Genomic DNA, 20601 nt, shown 5'->3' on the forward strand with positions numbered 1-20601 from the left:
AAACTATATGGATTTCATTCATATGTTTTTACGTCAGACATGCTTGCACCCTTGTGCGCATGCGTGAGTTTTTCCACGCCTGTCGGTGACGTCATTCGCCTGTGAGCACTCCTTGTGGGAGGAGTCGTCCAGCCCCTCGTCGGAATTCCTTTGTCTGAGAAGTTGCTGAGAGACTGGCGCTTTGTTTGATCAAAATTTTTTCTAAACCTGTGAGACACATCGAAGTGGACATGGTTCGAAAAATTAAGCTGGTTTTCAGTGAAAATTTTAACAGCTGATGAGAGATTTTGAGGTGATTCTGTCGCTTTAAGGACTTTTCACGGTGCGAGACGTCGCTCAGCGCTCTCAGGCAGCGTCATCAGCCTGTTTCAAGCTTAAAACCTCCACATTTCAGGCTCTATTGATCCAGGACGTCGTGAGAGAACAGAGAAGTTTCAGAAGAAGTCGGTTTCAGCATTTTATCCGGATATTCCACTGTTAAAGGAGATTTTTTTAATGAAAGACGTGCGGACGGGTCCGTGCGTCGGGACGCAGCCGACGCAGCGCGGCGGCACAGGAAAAACACCTCCGTGTTGATAACCATTTGTTAAAATCCAGTTGGCTTTTGATGGCTTTCAGTGGAGTGAGTATATGAGAAATTGTTTATCAGCTGGAGATGTTCCAACTTGTCCTCAAGGCTTCCAACAGAGGTGTTTTTCCTGTGGCGGAGCGTCGCGGCGGCTGCGAGCTGACGCTGCAATCCGCCCGCACGTCTTTCATTAAAAAAATCTCCTTTAACAGTGGAATATGGATCCTGGATCAACAGAGCCTGAAATGTGGAGGTTTTAAGCTTGAAACAGGCTGATGACGCTGCCTGAGAGCGCTGCGCGACGTGTCGCACCATGAAAAGTCCTTAAAGCGACAGAATCACCTCAAAATCTCTCATTAGCTGTTAAAATTTTCACTGAAGACCAGCTTAATTTTTCGAACCATGTCCACTTCGATGTGTCTCACAGGTTTAGAAAAAATTTTGATCAAACAAAGCGCCAGTCTCTCAGCAACTTCTCAGACAAAGGAATTCCGACGAGGGGCTGGACGACTCCTCCCACAAGGAGTGCTCACAGGCGAATGACATCACCGACAGGCGTGGAAAAACTCACGCATGCGCACGAGGGTTCAAGCATGTCTGACGTAAAAACATATGAATGAAATCCATATAGTTTTTGAAAAAAATAAAAAGGACCTATACTTTACGGACAGACCTTGTATATAGCGCCAAATCACAACAAACAGCTGCCCCAAGGCGCTTTATATTGTAAGGCAAGGCCATACAATAATTACGGAGAAAACCCAAAGGTCAAAACGACCCCCTGTGAGCAAGCACTTGGCGACAGTGGGAAGGAAAAACTCCCTTTTAACAGGAAGAAACCTCCAGCAGAACCAGGCTCAGGGACGGGCAGTCTTCTGCTGGGACTGGTTGGGGCTGAGGGAGAGAACCAGGAAAAAGACATGCTGTGGAAGAGAGCAGAGATCAATCACTAATGATTAAATGCAGAATTAGAATTAACAGGAAGCCAATGAAGAGAGGCCAATATGGGTGAAATATGCTCTCTCCTTCTAAGTCACACCTGCTAAAAAAATACATCTTGCAGAGGAAAAGTCCATATATAAGTTGCATCGGAGTATAAATCATGCCTTTATTACTGTATTATCTGCTCTTTAATTTATTTTTTGTGCACTTTTTTTTTGTATATACAGTAAGTCACACTGGAGTATAAGTCACAGGACTTCCCAAACTACAATCACCCCCACCCAAAAAAAAAAAAAAAAAACCCAGAGGTTATACTCCAGAAAATACAGCCTATTGATGTTTTCATTCATGTTTCAGCCTGATTCCAAAAAACCCATAATGATAACATGAAAAAAGTTTTTTTATTTTTTATTTATTTATGCAGATTTATTAAAAACTAAGATTTCACATATTCATAAGTATTCAGACCCTTTGCTCAATACTTTGCTGATGCACCTTTGGCAGCAATTACAGCCTCAAGTCTTCTTGAATATGATGCCACAAGCTTGGTGCACCTGTCTTTTGGCAGTTTTGTCCATTCCTCTTTGTAGCACCTCTCAAGTTCCATCTGGTTGGATGGGGAGCTTTGGTGCACAGCCATTTTCAGATCTCTCCAGAGATGTTCAATCATTTTCATGTCTGGGCTCTGACTGGGCCACTCAAGGACATTCAGAGTTGTCCTGAAGCTGCTCCTTTGATATCTTGGCTGTGTGCTTAGGGTCATTGTCCTGCTGAAAGATGAACCGTCACCCCAGTCTGAGGTCAAGAGCACTCTGGAGCAGGTTTCCATCCAGGATGTCTCTGTACATTGCTAAATTCATCTTTTCCTCAATCCTGACTAGTCTCCCAGTTCCTGCCGCTGACAAATATCCCCACAGCATGATGCTGCCACCACCATGCTTCACAGATGGAAATCATCAAGATATAAACCCCATTCGAGCCTTGGGACAACAGGAGGAAAAATACATATATATATATATATATATATATATATATATATATATATATATATATATATATATATATATATATATATATGTGTGTGTGTGTGTGTGTGGCAAACCAGCAAATCTGACAAACTGTAGGTGAGATTTCATGCCTGTTGTCAGGGTTTGATTGGTTTTGTTGCATGCGAGTTCTCTTGCTGTTTTTTCCTGCTTGGGTTTTCTCTGTCCCTATTTCTCTCATCTTTCTCCTGGTGCTTTGTGGTGGGTGTTTCACTATGTCTGGCCACACCCCTGTTCTGGTCTTTCCACACACACCTGTTTCTAATCTGCAGCTCATCATCTGTGTGTATATAAGGTTCATTGGTTGCACTAGTCCCTCGCCAGATTGATGCGCCTTGTGTCTTCTTTCCATCTATGTTCATGTGTTCTTCTAGTCCTTCCTGCCTTGTCGTGTTTTTGATCACCTGCCTGTTTTCCTGACCATGCCTTTGCCTGATGATTTTTGTACTGCTGCTTGTTTTGGACTGTCTTTACGTGTACCCACCTCTGCTAACGTCCCGGTCACACGGCACTAATGAAGGACACCAAAGCCAAAATGATACAAAAAATTTGGGCTTACATTGACATCGTTTAACCATTGCCCAGCTTCGTTTCTGTAGCCGGCGCTTCGTCAGAATTTTCAAACTGTTGAAAAATGTGAACAAATCTTGACGACATCCTCAAATCGTCTATATTCCATGTTGCTTTCCGTCTTGACAGTTCCTCATCGTTTGCGTTGTTCCCATACTGTCAGCGTTCCGTTTGATTGTCGTCTAACTTCGTCTAACCTCCAGCCTCTCTCTCTCTATCCTCTCAACACCTCTAGCTGCAACGTTTGTGTGTGTGCACACATTGTCAAGACAATGCAGCTGATCACATGCTGGTGCTTCGTTTTGATTTTGTTTAAAAGCATCAAGGTCGACGTTCGCTTTGTTTTACTTTTGTTAGTTTTGTTTTAGTTACTTTTATGCGCTCTGCACACGCAGGCTTTTCGGTGATGGGAGAAGTCCAGGCTCATTTGTCCACTTTTTCGCGATGATTTGTGTGTGACTCTGGGACTTTTTTTCCTTCATTCAGCTAATGCTGTGTGCCCTGTGACCGGACTAAACCATGTTGAACCACAGAGCTGTTTGTCTGAGTCCTGCATTTATGTCCAACCACTCCTGACCATCGAGCCTGATACCTTCTTTCCTTTTTCTTTTTTTTTAAAGAAAAGCTTAAATATAAATCTTGAAAATCAATCACTCAATTAATCAATCAATCTTACAATATGTATCTGGACCATTTTCAAAATGTAATTACTTGTTCCCATTTCCATCAGCTACACCGAAGTTTCTACAGAATGACGAAGCTACATGAATGGTATAACTGAAGAAAAATCACTCTAAAGGGATATTTTGCTCTTTATTGAAAATAAAAATGTTCCCATTTCTTCTGTCATTTCTTTTTCTGTTCAACTTGTTTGGGCATCAAACAAATGCAAGGCAAGGTCAACCCATTCACCAAGAACCAAAACATCCCCGTTGCAATCAAAGATCTCAAATAAAATAGCTACACACAAGGCAAAGGACAACAGAGCTTTTGATTACTGCATTTATTTTGGATAATGTAGCTGACCAGCATGTGAATGAGAGCGGGTTAAACTTGACACAAATGCAGCAATCAGCACTCACTTATAACACCACGTCTGTGTGGTTTGAAAGGGAGCATGAAACAGGGGGCATGATGTTGTTTTCTTTATATAATTAAGGCTTTTTGTGGCTCCAAGAAAACCTGCCGAGTTGATGAAAGTGCAACCAATTACAACATGTGAAAATATCCTTAATGAGTATAATTTATATTCATTGCAAACAGCGACAAGTTCAGCAAAACACAGAAAAAAATCTCCAACTTCACCACTTCTTTTTAAAGAAAACTTTCTGAAAGCATTAAATTACATTTCTGTTGTGTGGGCCGCTGAAGAGGAGGTACTGCTGGCTCACCACCACCAGATGGCGCCCTGCTTGGAGTGCGGGCTCCAAGTGAGAGGGCGTCGGACCTACTGGGAGTGACAGCTGTCACACATCATCAACACCAGCTGTCACTCATCAACCACATCCTCCATAAAAGCCGGACTGCAACTCCACCTCCCCGCCGAGAAATCAGCTACCACTCAGGTAACCTTCTCTGCGGTGATTTTCTGTGACTAAACATTGTTCTGTGTGCAGCCGTTTTCCTGTGGCTACAGTCTGAAGCTGGATTGGCGGATAGTGTGAGCGCGACGTCTTCGCTTCTCACTCCTTCCAGGGAAGTGACTGACAGGAGCTGCACGGGTGATTCTGTGTCTGGAGGTGGAGGTTTTCCCTCCTGGACGAATTAAGCACTGAAAGATTGCTGGGTGTGTATTCACACACCCACCATTAACTGTTTCTGTTTCTGCCAGCAGTACCGGGTCTGACTGCTGAAGACAGTGGCCACCTGGGGCGCAGGACTTGGCGGCTCCGGTGTTCTTCAGATCCGTTGGTGGTGGAAACTGTGTGGGATCCGGCTCTTCTCTGGCCAGACATCTTCTATCTTCGAGCCTGCCCACACATCACCTTGTGTATGATTGACCATCCTCATCCTCTGTTATTGTCTGTATTTCGTTGTGCGACTCACAACATTAAATTGTTACTTTTTGGCTTATCCATTGTCCGTTCATTAACGCCCCATGTTGTGGGTCCGTGTCACTACACTTTCACAACACATTTCATTAATTCAATACATTCTCAGAATTATTTGTATATTGGTCTGGAAATGGAATTTCCATTCTCATCCCAGTCTTGGGGGGCGGGGGGTACAAATAAACAGACCAACAGGGGAAACAAGAACCCCTGCAAAGGAAGACTGCTCTTTATTATTATTATTTTAATGAAACTTTCTTCAATTACAAGTTGCAAGAATTAGATATGTATTGGTATTAAAATTCCCAGCAGATAAGTGGCTGAAGCAGGCTGACGACGGCGCCTGGGAGCGCTGCATGATGTCTCGCACCGTGGGAAGTCCTTAAAACGACAGTATCACCTCAAAATCTCTCATCAGCCGTTAAAATTTTCACCGAAAACCAGCTTAATTTTTCGAACCGTGTCCACTTCGATGTGTCTCACAGGTTTAGAAAAAATTTTGATCAAACAAAGCGCCAGTCTCTCAGCAACTTCTCAGACAAAGGAATTCCGACGAGGGGCTGGACGACTCCTCCCACAAGGAGTGCTCACAGGCGAATGACGTCACCGACAGGCGTGGAAAAACTCACGCATGCGCACGAGGGTTCAAGCATGTCTGACGTAAAAACATATGAATGAAATCCATATAGTTTTTGAAAAAAATAAAAAGGACCTATACTTTATTGACAGACCTTGTATATTGAATGAAATTTTGACAGAGGATTCATATCCTGATAGGCAAGAGGCCGTAGGTCAAAGGTCAAAATCTGGAAAAATCTTGGAAAATAAAAAAAAATCCCTATATTTAACACTGAATAAATTTTCAAAAATTCATAACTGTCAAAAAAGAATCTAATTTCTTTCATCTTTGAGAGCATTGTGTAGGACGGTATCCTTTATTGACTGACAAAGTTTGATCTGGATCTGATATGGGTTACAAACTTTGTGGCCATTTAAATTTAACATTGAAAACCCCATTGAATGTATATTTTACATTACATCTTAAACAAACATGCCCCAATCACTCTCTTTTTTGATAGTGAGGTGCAGACTGACACTCACTATCACCTGTCAAAGTTTGATCCGGATTGCGGATTTTGTGGCCATTTGAATTTAATATTGAAAAACCCATTGGTTGTATATTTTGCATTATATCTCAAGCAAAAGTGCATCATCACTCTCATTTGTGACAATGAGGTGCAAACTGGCACTCTCAATGAACAGACTAAGTTTGATCCTCATCTGTTGTATTTTATTTCATGGAAAGCCACTTCTAACAGGACTCTGACCTTGAAAATTTTTTCCAAGGTAAAAATTTGTAGAATTGGAAAGTAGTGTTGGCGGAGGTTTGCGCTCTATGAGCACAGTATTCTAGTTAGAATGTATATGCAGAAGGACCATCTTTAACCAACATTCCTAGAGCACTGTGGTAAAAACCAAAATATGCCATCACTGCCGTCTTAATCCTCTTTAGTGAGCAATAACTGAGAAAGTAAATACTGTGAGGCAAATCAACATAAATGAGTGCAGTGCAGATGAAAAAAGTAAATGTGGTGCTGCTGTGTAGGAAGCAAAGCTGAAAAAGGTCAAAGCTGAAAACACACTTGGAGAAAGTGAAACATACTGAATGTGAACATAAAAGGAGTGGTGAACATAAAGAAACATTCAAACACACAAGAATACAGTGTAAATTATGAAGGTAGATAAGTGCAGTGAAACCCAAACAAAATCCAATAAGTACAGTCAGAAATAATGGAACAGTGCACAAAACCCCAAGATCAAAAACCACAAACATTTAATAAACAGGACACCGGAATAAGGGACAGATTGCGACACTACCCCCCAAAGGGGAGGCACCGGACAACCCAAAAAGCTGAAAAGAACACAATGAAGGAAGATTCATCACGAGAAAGAACAGTCAGGGAGGGAAGAGGGGACGAAAAAGCGGGAAAACCGAAGAAAATTAAAAAGGAGCCCCCAAACAACAACCATGGTGCGTGGAGGTGGGTGGCAGGAGGGTCAGACTAGAATGAACCAAACGGTGAGAGGTTGGACAACAAAAAAAGCATATATGCAGTTGGGTGGGCAGCCAAGCAGCAAACAGGCAGGTTATCGCTGAAGGTGGCCGACAGAGAGCAGCAGAACATCTATCCATCTATCTATCCATCTTATTACCCATGTGAAGCACCATGGGATGACTTTGTTGTGATTTGGTACTATACAAATAAATGGAATTGAAGTGAGCAGGGAAGCTGTCAGGTGGGCAGCTCCTCAGGAACCAAGACATCACCAGGCAGGTGGCCCTTACACGCCTTACCACTGCCCAAGGAACCAGAAAGGGTGAGGCATGTTGGTTCTTGCCCACCTTAAAGCCAGGAACATGGCCAGGTGGTGGTGCTACAACATCTGGAGCTCGCTTTGCTCTAAACTTGGGAATGATGAAGACAGTTGTCTGGGGGATGAAGCAAACTCATATGCAAGTTCTGGAGAAAGTTCAACCACATTACACCCATTTTGGCATCCCTTCACTGGCTTCCTGTCCCAGTGAGATCAGATTTTAAGGTTCTGCTACTAGTCTATAAAATTGTTCACGGACTGGCACCTCCCAACCTAGCTAACCTAATTAAACCTTATGTACCAGCCCGGGCTTTGCGTTCTCAGGCTGCAGGACTACTTTGTCTCCCTAGGGTGAATAAGAAGTCTGCGGGTCACAGAGCTTTCTCTTATCGTGCCCCTGTTCTGTGTAATGATCTCCCTGCATCAATAAAACAGTCAGATTCTGTGGAGACTTTCAAGTCCAGACTTAAGACGCACTTATTTTCACTTTCGTATGACTAGCATACTGGTATAGATTTGTTTTGCGCTATTTAATCTTTTAATTCATTTTATTAGTAAACGGAGCATGCTACGGCCACAACTTTACCTAAGTTCTGGGTCTTTTAGTGAAGGGCTAGTGGCCGGCGATCACCTTAGTATTTCCTGTTTTTATTGTCGTTTAATGCTGGCAAATTATACTGGATTTGTTGTCTTTCTGATGCCTGATTCTGTTTTTTTCTCTGTTTAAGGTGCAGCTCCATCCAGAGACAGGAGCTGTATTTATGCTGGAGACGCTCCTGTCCTGTGCACCAACACCATTTCCTGTATATTCGTTTTGTGAATTGTTTCTGTGAATTGTTCTGTAATTTATGTCTGTAGCATGGCCCAAGCAGAGGGTCACCCCTTTGAGTCTGGTCTGCTTGAGATTTCTTCCTCAGAGGGAATTTTTCCTTACCACTGTTGCTCTGGGGGTTAGTAAGGTTAGACCTTACTTGTGTGAAGCGCCTTGAGACAACTCTGTTGTGATTTGGCGCTATATAAATGAAAATAAATTGAAATTGAAATTGGAGTGAAGGAAACAGAATCTGGGGTGAAATCAGAGGAGTACAGCGAAAACAGGAGAACTGACAGTTGCAAAACTGACTTGGACAGGAAAGGCACCAATTTGGGACTTAGATTGTCATGTTTTTTTGGTACTGTTAGAACCCAAGGTCACCATAATCAACTGGTGTCAGGGAATCACCCAAGTACACTCTTACGCTAAATATGAATGAAATTGGTCAACTGGTTCTTGAGAAATCATGCTAACAGGTGAAAATGGACAGACGGACGGAAATGCTGATCGCTATATACCCCCGTATTTCATACTGGGGACATAAAGAGTCTGTTCACTGCTTTAACCTTTCCCATAATCCCCCTAGCGGTCCCCTGCGCTTCCCAGAAAGCACCGCGGCACCAGTAGAGTTCTGGCGCTTCAAAGTCACATAAACAATGGCGATAGAGGATGTGGATGGCATCAATCCAGCAAGTTGACGGGCAATTATGATGCTGACACGTTCTCCAGAGTTGAAAGGATTATCTAGAGGAGGTGTAGCACCTGTGATGAACTTCTGCGGTGCCCACGTGTTGTCTTGTTGTCCATTCTTCACGAGGTGTGTTTACATTGTGCCCTAAACCGGAACGCTGCTGAAACCGACCTCATAAGTCACGGATCATGAGATGGTGCGAGATTCACAACTGCAAAACAGCAATCATGGAGCCTCCCTTCAATGAAAAGTGAGTCCACATTGTCAATATCAGGGGAAAAAAAAAAATCTGACAGCCATGGATTTTCATGTATCATGAAAGACACCAGTTAAATAGTAATTTAAAGTGGCTAAAAGGCGATTTAATAATACAAAATTTAGCCTTGTGAGTGTGAGGGTTCATGCTCCGGCTTGGACATTCTGTCATGAAGTTGGAAAAAATTAACTGCACAATGCAGAACAGCATCAGACAGAAAATAAGTTGAAGAAAAAGCAATTCATTACCAGTTTGGTAGAAGGGGCAATGTCAGTCCAAAATCCAAACTATGCAGGGTAACACAAAATGAGCAGTAAGTTGATGCAGAATATGTGGCCCGCGGATCGCAACTTAGGAACCTAACTAATTCAGGTGCTGCACAGCAGCAGACGTAACATGCCACTGTCAAAGAAAACCATCATGTGATACACATTCAAGTATTCAGTTCGATATGTTAGACATTCTGGTTTCAGCAGCACACCTGTCTGGTGTAGAACAGGAATTACTGAGAAGGAATGTCAAGGGCGGCAACAGAATTTGTGAGCAAGAAGGGAGTGCAAGAATATATTCTAGGAGGGAGGAAGTGAGGGTCAACATCCAAGTATCAAAATCTATCACTTAAATATCAAATTCTGATGTTTGAAGCTTTTTATTGTTAATAAGCAATTAACAAACAGGTAATTTAAAAAATATTACTGACCAACTTGAATTGTAAATGTGAAACCTGTAACCGTTTCATTCAGAGTTCAAAGGTGGGGACTTTGGTCTTGATAAGATGTATTTATTTATTTTAACAGATCTTACTCTATGGTCCCATTAGCTGCAAGCGGCAGCAAGCGGCAACAAGCGGCAACAAGCGGCAGCAAGCAGCAACAAGCGACTTGTCATTCATTTTCAATTAGAGTAGGTGTTTTGAATCAGCAAGAGACAATAGTCGCTCTGCCACCAGCTATTCAGGGCCAAAACAGACCAGAGGTCTATTTCATGCAAATGCTGAGTGACAACACAGTGACTGCCAAGCCAAGCTGTGGAGCTGTGTGAACAGAAAGGACGAGTCTTGTTTTTTTCTCGCAACAAGATAGGAGTCCTAGTTACTGACTTTAATCCTCACAAAAGTGACTCACGATTGACATATTCACAGATGAAAGCGGTGAAAAACAAAAAAGCTGAGACCCAAAATTATCCCCAACACCAAACGCATGAAAATGTTTGAATTCTAGTAGCCCTGTAATGCAATCTGGGACTATTCCAGACAACAAACTGCAGTGAGTGCAGCATCTATTTTGGTGAGAAAAAAACAACTTTCCTTACTCACATTCATTCCAGTAGTATTCTGTTCTTACTAGGATGCAGCAGTTTTCTAGCTTGACAGATAGTGCTGGAAGAAATCACTGAAGAAATTAACAAATTGAAAATATGGTTTGACCGAAACAAATTGCCATTAAACTTAAATAAAACAGAGATGAAGTGGAGGTTAAAGAGTCAGTAGGTGTTCACAGGAAACACATTTATTTCTATATTAATTCATGTTCATTGTTAGTTGGTTTTGTAGTTTGTTTTTTTCTTTTTTTAATCAGGTTCTTTTGTCTCTTTCTCTAAAATTGTATTGTAGCATTATTAGTTATTATTACTATTATTGTTGTTGTTGCTATTATTATTATTAATATAGTTAGTTAAAGTATGGACAATTATGTTATTGATTTTGTAGTGTATATATATATATATATATATATATATATATATATATATATATCTATCTATATATATATATATATATATATATAGATAGATATATATATATATATATATATATATATATATATATATATATATATATATATATATATATTATACAATGTGTGCTGTTATTGGTGTGGATATAATGAGGAATTTGAGTTTACTGATTATTTTAAGATGTCTGTGTTTTGCTGTTCTGCTCACTTTGTTTTGTTTTGGTTTTGCTGTGATAAGTAAAACTTGCTGAGGTAAAAGGGGTAGGAGTTTCTAAGCTTTGCTTCTACCTACACCCCTTGCATGGGTTGACTGGCTGAGAAATCGGTTTTATTTATTTTGTTTTGTGGCAAGTTCATTCCCTTGAACCGAATAAACTTGAACTTGAATATAAAAACAAAAATAATTTTAAAAAATATTACAATTTGTAATACATTTGTCTCTTTTATGACAACAAACTCTGAGCCATTAATTATTATACAGAAAACAAATGCACACAAATGTGCTGAGATGTGAACAGCTTAATGCTAACTTTAACATTGAAAACACCATAGATATGCTAACGCATTAGCATCGGTCCTGTTTTTAAGTTATAAAATACATCTATCAACTGTTTTAGAAGACCATAACAGGTCGGTTTAACATAAAAAAAAGGTAAATATTACTCACAGACATGGTCTTTGGGGTTTTAGTGGGGAAAAATTAAGATAAAGCGAAATAAAACAAAGAACCACCGAAGCACCGGGTTGGATCAATGCTTCAAGCTTTAAAGAAGAGCCGCACTGTAGAAATGGTTGATTACACACCCTACAGAGGTTCTGTAATCAATGTAGAGACATGCTCATTTTCCTAACAAACACCCCCAAAAACAACGGCTGCTCTGAAGGACCGATAAGGGAATCGTAACGCAAAAACGCTATTGATGTTGGTGGATGGAATAATTTCTTAACGATACCCGAAAAGAACCGATTCTGGATACCCAACCCTGGTTAGGTGGGGACCAAAAAATTAAACTGGACATTTCTATTTTTGGCGTTTTTTTTATTTTTTTATTTTTTCTTTTCACTGTGACTGATGACGAGCCAGAAAGTTTGGTAGGTTTGAAAGAAGGCATGTTAATGATGAGACATATGAAGCACATCGATGCTTAATGGTGGATTGGCTGAATAGATTGATTTAGTATTCGGCTTTGCAGTTGGAACACGTCCAAGAGCTCCAGATGAGTCAAATCAAAGGGTCGTTGTGACAACTCGGAGTGGGAGCTCTGCACTGGCACCACTGGTTGGATCGTCTTTGACAAATTAATTTGTCCTTGCTGCCCCTGAAATAGACCCACTTTCATTCGCAACAGCGCAGTCACTCAGCATCGCGCAGCATGGCTTCCCCCTGCAGATACCCACAAAGGCTCAAGACTTTCAAAATCCATTTCCACTGGTGACACAAGTGACCTTTAGTAAAGATGAAAATTGCTAAAGCTTTGACAGCAGTGTGACAGACAGAACTAACGATGCAGCAATACATCTGTCTCAATATCAGTTCCATCAGTAAGAGCGAAAAAAGTACATCAAAACGGCTTGTAATCAAACTCAAAATCATCTCTTAATGTGGTATATCAACTGCCAAAGTCAGTGGCACTTGGTGTAATTAAAGAGCTAATTAAAGCAAAATTTGATTTGATATGGAGCTGGGCATACTCTCCGAGTGTGAAGTCAAAAACTTGCAGATCTGAACTCGTAAATTGATTTTCATAAAAAAAAAAAAAAAAAAAAAAAAAAAAACAGGGGGACTATCCAAATAGCAAAATATGGACTGATTGCTTAATAAGCATTCGAGCCAATCCAACTGATAAGATCGTATACATTCATTTCAATTTGGGCCCATTAGGCGTAACACCAAGGATCTTCAAGCTACATTAACGGCCGTGTATGCAGATGTTATGAGGAATCGTTTCAACCTATTACACATTAAATGCTTGGCTTTGCAATTTGCATTTAATTATACTGACAGGAGTACAACGGCTACACGGCTCCATCTGATAGATTATGAGTTAATATTGCCTGCGCTTGATCCACTTTAAAGCAAATCATTGTTTGCCATTTGTTTTCATTTGTCAGCACTTCAGTGGCAGAGGAACCGAGCATCAATTTGTTCACAGCACAAACTGCTGAGGGCTCGCGCGGCGCACACAACGCCAAACTGTTTGTCTGCACATCATCGTTTTGAATCACGCACATGATTCAAAATCAGAACCTCGGGGGGAAAAAAGAGAAAATGTCTCATGTAGCTGTTGTCGGCAAAGTGACACATTTAGAGGGGAAGGTCTGCTATTTTTGCATGCTTTGAAGTTCATGTATTCACTTGGGATGAAAGCATTTTAATTTTCGCAGTATTGGTTTACAAAGTAATGGTAAATGGACTGCATTTATATAGCACTTTTCCATCTGCATCAGATGCTCAAAGCGCTTTAGACATCAATGCCTCACATTCACCCTGATGTGAGGCTGCTGCCATGCAAGGCGCTTACTACACACCAGAAGCAACTAGGGGATTAAGGACCTTGCCCAAGGGCCCTTAGTGATTTTCCGGTCAGGCTGGGATTTGAACCGAGGATCCTCTGGTCTCAAGCCCAACGCTTAACCACTAGACCATAGGTGTCAAACTGATTCCAGAAAGGGCCAAGAGGGTGCAGGTAACCACCAACTCCAGCAGGTGATTTCACTGATGAACTCTTCCCATCTGCTCCAGAGGTGTCAAGTAACGAAGTACAAATACTTCGTTACTGTACTTAAGTACACTTTTTAGGTATCTATACGTTACTCCTTTACTTATTTTTCTGCCTACTTCTGACTTCTACTCATTACATTTTCACACAAGTATCTGTACTTTCTATTCCTTACATTTTTAAAACAAACAGCCTCGTTACTCTTGGCTTCAGTTTAATGTTTATATATATATATATTTCACGTCATGTGCGCCTGTAATCAACTTTTCTGCAGCACGGCTTTGCTTTGAACCGTGAACCAATCCAAGCAGTGGTTCGCAGATTGAAGCAATGCTTCGACCTATTGCTTCATTTATTCTTTCTTTCTTTCGCTTAATTTCCCCCCGCTAAAACCCTAAAGAGCATACGTCTGTGAGTATTATTTACCTTTTCTATGTTAAACCGACCTGTTATGGTCTTCTGAAACAGTTGATAGATGTATTTTATAACTTCAAAACGGGAGCGACGCTAACGCGTTAGCATGTCTATGGCATTTTCAATGTTAAAAGTTAGCATTAAGCAATTGCAGCTCTCATAACGTTCGGGTGCATTTGTTTTCAAATTGTAATATTTCTTAAATTTATTTTTGTTTATATATTAATAATCTAATGATTATTATATACAATTTTAGAGAAAGAGACAAAAGAACCTGAATAGAAACACAACAGAAAATATAAAAGCAACTAATAATGATCATACATAAATAAATACATACATACATACAGAAATAAATAAGTGTTTCCTGTGAACACCTAGTGACTCTTACACCTCCACTTCATCCCTGTCTTATTTAATGACAATTTGTTTTGGTCAAACCATATTTTCAATGTGTTAATTTCTTCAGTGATTTTCTCCAGAACTTTCTGACAAACTAGAAAACTGCTGCATCCTAGTAAGAGCAGAATACTACTGGAATGAATTTGAATAAGGAAAGTTGTTTTTTTTTTTTTGTTTTTTTTTCTCACTAAATGGATGCTGCACTCACTGCAGTTTATTGTCTGGAATAGTCCCAGATTGCATTTCAGAGCTTCTAGAATTGAAACATTTTCGTGCAGGTGGTGTTCGGGGGTAATTTTGGGTTTGGGGTCTTGGGCCACATGTAGAACGAATCAGTTTTTAAATTAAGCTTTCAATTCATATAGTGGCATCTACCTTTTTTTTTTTTTAAAGGTTACTTTATACTTTTATACTTTAAGTAGGTTTTGGAGCACATACTTTTTCACTTTTACTTGAGTAAAGAGGTCAAGTTGATACTTCAACTTTTACCAGAGTGTTTTTAAACTGCAGTATCTATACTTCTACTTAAGTAACAAATGTGTGTACTTTTGACATCACTGATCTGCTCAAAGTGATGTTCATCAGTGAAATCACCTGCTGGAGTTGGTGGTTACAAAGAAAACCAGCACCCTCTTGGCCCTTTCTGGAATCAGTTTGACACCTATGCACTAGACCATCACCTCCCCCAAAGCAAACACGGTCATGGGATAAATGGCTACATAATGTAATTGTATGCAGCAAGCTAAGAAAATTCACAATAAATAGCTTCTTTTCTCCAATAAAGAGGCAAAAATGTCCTGAGAAGCGTCTGGTACCACGACAGCATCTCTGTGGAGGAAAACACGTGCATGTTTACCTCATTAATTGGAAACAAACCTGTCAAAATGAGTGATTATGTAGTTAGCTGCTTACCTTTAGCGTTCCCAACCAACTCATGTTGACCGTCATTCTACCAGACACGTCTAATTAGAACTACAATGATGAATTGATTACCAAAATAGTTGGTGATATCTTACGGTAACTGATCGAGGAGAGGACTTCCTGTTTGGGGTTAAATGTGATGGGGACTTTGTGTGCCCTGTGGCCGGTTCCGAAGCTATGAAGATCTAACAGCAACCCTGAACATAAAATGGCTAATGGGGCTCTGATGAAAAAAGAAGTCCTCAACGGGCAGATCGAGCAGAGGAGTTGATGGCTTGTAACCTAATGGCTGTAAAGGTGGATGAAGGCTGCAGCAGGTCCTCAGATGCCCATCGTCTGGGATTCTCCAGCCATCAGACCAGGGTAAGGATCTGTCGAGGGCCGCCCGTTTGTCAGCATACAACAGCATTCCCACATTAAACAAACCAACATACAGGCCTCTCTAGATTGACCTGACCAAGAGACTATTGTCCTCGTCACCAAGGGATTGCCACGACAATGATGAATTGGCAATAAATTTAAAAGGGGTTCTTCAGAATATCACTAACTATTCTTGTAATCGATTCATCATTTTAAGTCTTTTTTTAAACATCTAAATTATCTGATTTTAGCTTCTTAAATGTGAATGTTTTCTGATGTCTTTACTCTTCTAACCGTAAGCTGACAGTAAACTTTAGGATGCGGGAAAACCTCGACATTTGAGGATGTCAGCTTGGGCTTTGAGCAACACTGATCAATATTTTTCACCATTTTCTGACACTTTATGGGCGAAACTGTCATCAATCCAGAAAATAACAGATTAATTGATAAAATAAACAACTGTATAGTTGCAACACTACAAAATATGTTGGGATTTTATTTTCTGTCTTATTTGGGTGTCAGGAAGAAGCAAAGCTGTGTGCAAGCTTTATTTTTATTTATATGTTTATTTTATCATAACTGCCTTTTTATTTTTTGCCACTTTATATTATTTACATGTTGGCATTGTTTTTTTTTATTGGAAAAATAAATACTTTTTAAGGCAAAATTTTTAAATACAAGGCTGAACATTGTTGGTAAAAAAAAAAAATTATTAATCTTGTTTATTTGTTCATTATTCATTCATTCATGTCATTTCATGTCATTTCCCATGAACATTTTCCATGAACAAAAAGGAACAGAAAGAAGACACATCTTGTATTCTCTGCTCCTTATAACAAAATCTAAAAACAAAAACAAATAAGAGAAATTCATTTGTTTCTTCAATTCCAACCCAAATGCCATCTCCTTGTCAAGTCATCAAACATGAAATAAATCAACCAAATGAACAAAAAGGTACTCAAAAGCTCAGAAAATAATCAACAGCCTAGTTAAAAACTAAAATCAACAGATTAATTGATTACCCCTGCAATAGTCCTTTCCAGGGTTTACCCCACCTCTCACCCTATGATGGCTGGGATAGGCTCCAGCCACCCCCCCCACCCCCACCACCATGACCCTTAACCCTTTAATATCCTCACATTTTCCAATAGAACATCGTAAATATCAATAATGAGTTGACCATCAAAGGGTAAACTGGAGTAAGCAGGTGTAGAAAATGAATGAATGAGTTATGGCATTTTTGCTTGTTTAGCGAGAACAAGAAGCAGTTTACTGGCAGTGTCCTTATCTTGCCCCTTACAATTATGTTATGTATGTCTAGTTAGCCCATGACGGTGTTTGTGTCCTAAATCAGTAACGCAATATTTGTTTGCATCCCAAGTGAAAAGATCATCTTAAAAATAGAGCACAGGTTGAAGGTCGTCAAAGGTCCCCTTTAAACAGCTTAGTGTGTTCAGCTGACTGCAGAGACATGGAAGGAAACATTCTGTGGTGTAGATTCGGTTTCAGTTTTTCTTTATTCCTCTGCGACGTCCAGCGCTCGAGTTTTAGTCTACGACTGTTGGGTTACTTGACCTCAGAAATGTTCAGTGATACTGATGGAAGGAAGCTCTCAAGCAGAATCCTACAGCGGATCAATGTCCATCTGCCAACGCAAATACCCAACAACCGAGACAATTAATTCATCATTCTCAAATGAACCGTGACTGACGGTGAAGCTAAGTGCTGCGGACAGCGCACAGCAACACGCACTAAAGTTGACCATTCCCCAGTTTTCTCCACAGTGTTTAGTTTTTGTGTGTGTGTGTGTGTGTGTGTGTGTGTGTGTGTGTGTGTGTGTGTGTTGATTTGCAGATATCGAACATGTGAAGCTGTTACCTGTAGGAGGGTGGCGGGTGCCCCTGGGCCTCACAGCTGAACACCACCTCTCTGCGATTCTCGCCGGGCTGAAAAGGAAACACCACACTGCCAGGTTGTTTCGTGAACATGGGCTTCAGCAGGACTCCACTTCCTGGATGGAGAGGGAAAAAAAAGACATCAACCTTCATGATTTTTCATCTGCCTGATGAAACCACTTTCCACATTTTTTTTTTTTTTTTGTTAAACCTAGAAAACTTAACCCTGATCCGACCTGATTATTTTACACCCCAATCACACCATCAACTGATCGCCAGCCCAGCGTAAAACAACTTTTCCTGACTTGTGGAATGGTGAGGATGTGTTCAGAACGCAGCTGTTTGGAAGAATCAGCTGTGTGCTGATACTCAACTCAATGCGGTAAATTAGTACATCAGTCATTGTAAATAAGTAATTACTTATTAATTTATTACAGGTTGGTGTTTTTAAAAGCAGGAAAAAGTACCACCCCCCCCCCACGCAACCCCATGTTTTACTGTCAACAACATGATTTTCCAAAATCACCCAACCCTAGTTTCACCTGGCTCAGGAACAGATTGACAAATTCATATTAGCTTAGTTGACATGCAAAAAAACTACATCCATCGTATGATCAGACCCCAAAATACTGGCGGCTACCAGTGGTACCCCTCATAAATCCATAGGAGTGAAATCCTTAGGTGGCAGAATTCCAGTGGTGTTAGCAAGACCTTTTGACCTTTTGAAGGTTGGTGACTTTAGGTCTCTCCAAAGCAATTGTGGTACTGAGAAAAGCCAAAAATGTGGCCTGTGACCTTCAGCTCAAGATCAAGACATCCATCTTCAAACATGACCAAGATCTTGACCTGATTCACATTTCCTATAGGTTTGGTGACCCAAGGTCTGTCTATTCCAGAGCAATTGAGCTAACAAGCCAATTAAAGACACCTTCCAGGGTGACAACAGCACCTCTTCAGTCCTTTATAGGCTGAGGAGTAAAAAGAGAGGATGAGACAAACCAACTGAGAACAGCAGCAAAAAGACATGAAATGTCTCTTGTAGCTCCATCAGCCTAAGACTTTTACCATCATTGTCTAAAAATCTAAAAATCTGCTAAGTCACACACACACACACACACACTCACAAAAAGCTTAATGAGTTGATAACTATGTTAAAACTATCATGCCAGAATATGAATGTTTAAAGTTGTGAAAGGTAGAGACTGACCTGGCAAATATATATATATATACATATATATATATATATATATATATATATATATATATATATATATATATATATATATATATATATATATATATATATATAAATAAATAAAAGTAAACATGTGATGTCATGTCAGGATGTGTCTCTCTCCATTCCACTCAATTCATTTATCTAGCGCCAAATCACATCAAAGTCGGCCAAAGGCGCTTCACATGTCTGAGGTCTAACTTTATCTCAAGTTTGTTTCAGGACATACGAGGTCTGTCAATAAAGTATAGGTCCTTTTTATTTTTTTCAAAAACTATATGGATTTCATTCATATGTTTTTATGTCAGACATGCTTGAACCCTCGTGCGCATGCGTGAGTTTTTCCACGCCTGTCGGTGACGTCATTCGCCTGTGAGCACTCCTTGTGGGAGGAGTCGTCCAGCCCCTCGTCGGAATTCCTTTGTCTGAGAAGTTGCTGAGAGACTGGCGCTTTGTTTGATCAAAATTTTTTCTAAACCTGTGAGACACATCAAAGTGGACATGGTTCGAAAAATTAAGCTGGTTTTCAGTGAAAAGTTTAACGGCTGATGAGAGATTTTGAGGTGATACTGTCGCTTTAAGGACTTCCTGTTGTGTGTTGGGGGGGTATGGCTGGACATTTTGGTGTTCTTTTCTTTTCTTTGCTCTCCAGGTGGTATGCAAACTGATTTATTGTCTGTGGAGGAGGTGCTGGCAGAAGAGTCCTTCACCCTCATCAACGTGATGTGCAGCACCTGTGGATGGTACTCACGTGCAACCTTAAAGACTTTCAGCTGAAGCAGATAATGAGATGGCGTTCAGCATTTAAGCCATGTGTGATTCGAGCAGAATTGCCGGGGACACCGACCTTGTGATGTTCGTTTGTGAGACGCTGAGGACCGCGCCTGGGTTTGACACATCGTGCCTGTGAAGGAGGACGGGTGAGGGACACATGCTGTCAGCACACATCAGAGGTGCTTTGATTGTCTGAATAATTGTTAACAGTAATTTGGTATTTTGTTACGCAGTATACGTGAATATTGATGAGAGTTGTGCAGCTTGCTTCTCACTGCCGTGGCATGCGGACAGATGATCCTCCACCTGTTGTGAGAAGCTGCTCATTTACATAAAGCTTAAATTCAGACCTGAATGTGTTGCTGATAGTGTGTGCCTTTGAAGGATATTAGTTGTAGCTGCTGACTTACCTCACCTTTTCTATCCTTCGCAGAGTCGGTTTGTCGTGTCCACCTGGGGGGTGTTTGGCGGTGAACGTGGGTCCAGAAGCGCCGGGCTTCGATCCTTTTGGGAGGAGGAGATTTTTTTTAATGAAAGACGTGCGGATGGATTGCAGCGTCGGCTCGCAGCCGCCCGTGTTTTTCCTGTGCCGCCACACTGCGCTGGCTGCGTCCCGACGCGCGGACCCGTCCGCACATCTTTCATTAAAAAAATCTCCTTTAACAGTGGAATATCCGGATAAAATGCTGAAACCGACTTCTTCTGAAACTTCTCTGTTCTCTCACGACGTCCTGGATCAACAGAGCCTGAAATGTGGAGGTTTTCAGCTTGAAACAGGCTGACGATGGCGCCTGAGAGCGCAGCGCGATGTCTCGCACCGTGGGAAGTCCTTAA

The 20601-nt window shown here is 40.8% G+C and overlaps 1 protein-coding gene across 1 annotated transcript in view; it reads right to left on the bottom strand.

The window, feature by feature from the left end:
* Positions 1–20601, bottom strand: part of cntn3a.1 (contactin 3a, tandem duplicate 1) — a 439231-nt gene that overhangs the window by 304355 nt on the left and 114275 nt on the right. The window contains exon 3 of the mRNA XM_034173228.1: positions 17743–17875. Within this exon, the coding sequence (XP_034029119.1) occupies positions 17743–17875 (133 nt within the window). The remainder of the gene's footprint in view (positions 1–17742; positions 17876–20601) is intronic.

The sequence above is a fragment of the Thalassophryne amazonica genome, chromosome 6 (genome assembly GCF_902500255.1).
Source record: "Thalassophryne amazonica chromosome 6, fThaAma1.1, whole genome shotgun sequence".
In the NCBI taxonomy this organism is placed as follows: domain Eukaryota; kingdom Metazoa; phylum Chordata; class Actinopteri; order Batrachoidiformes; family Batrachoididae; genus Thalassophryne; species Thalassophryne amazonica.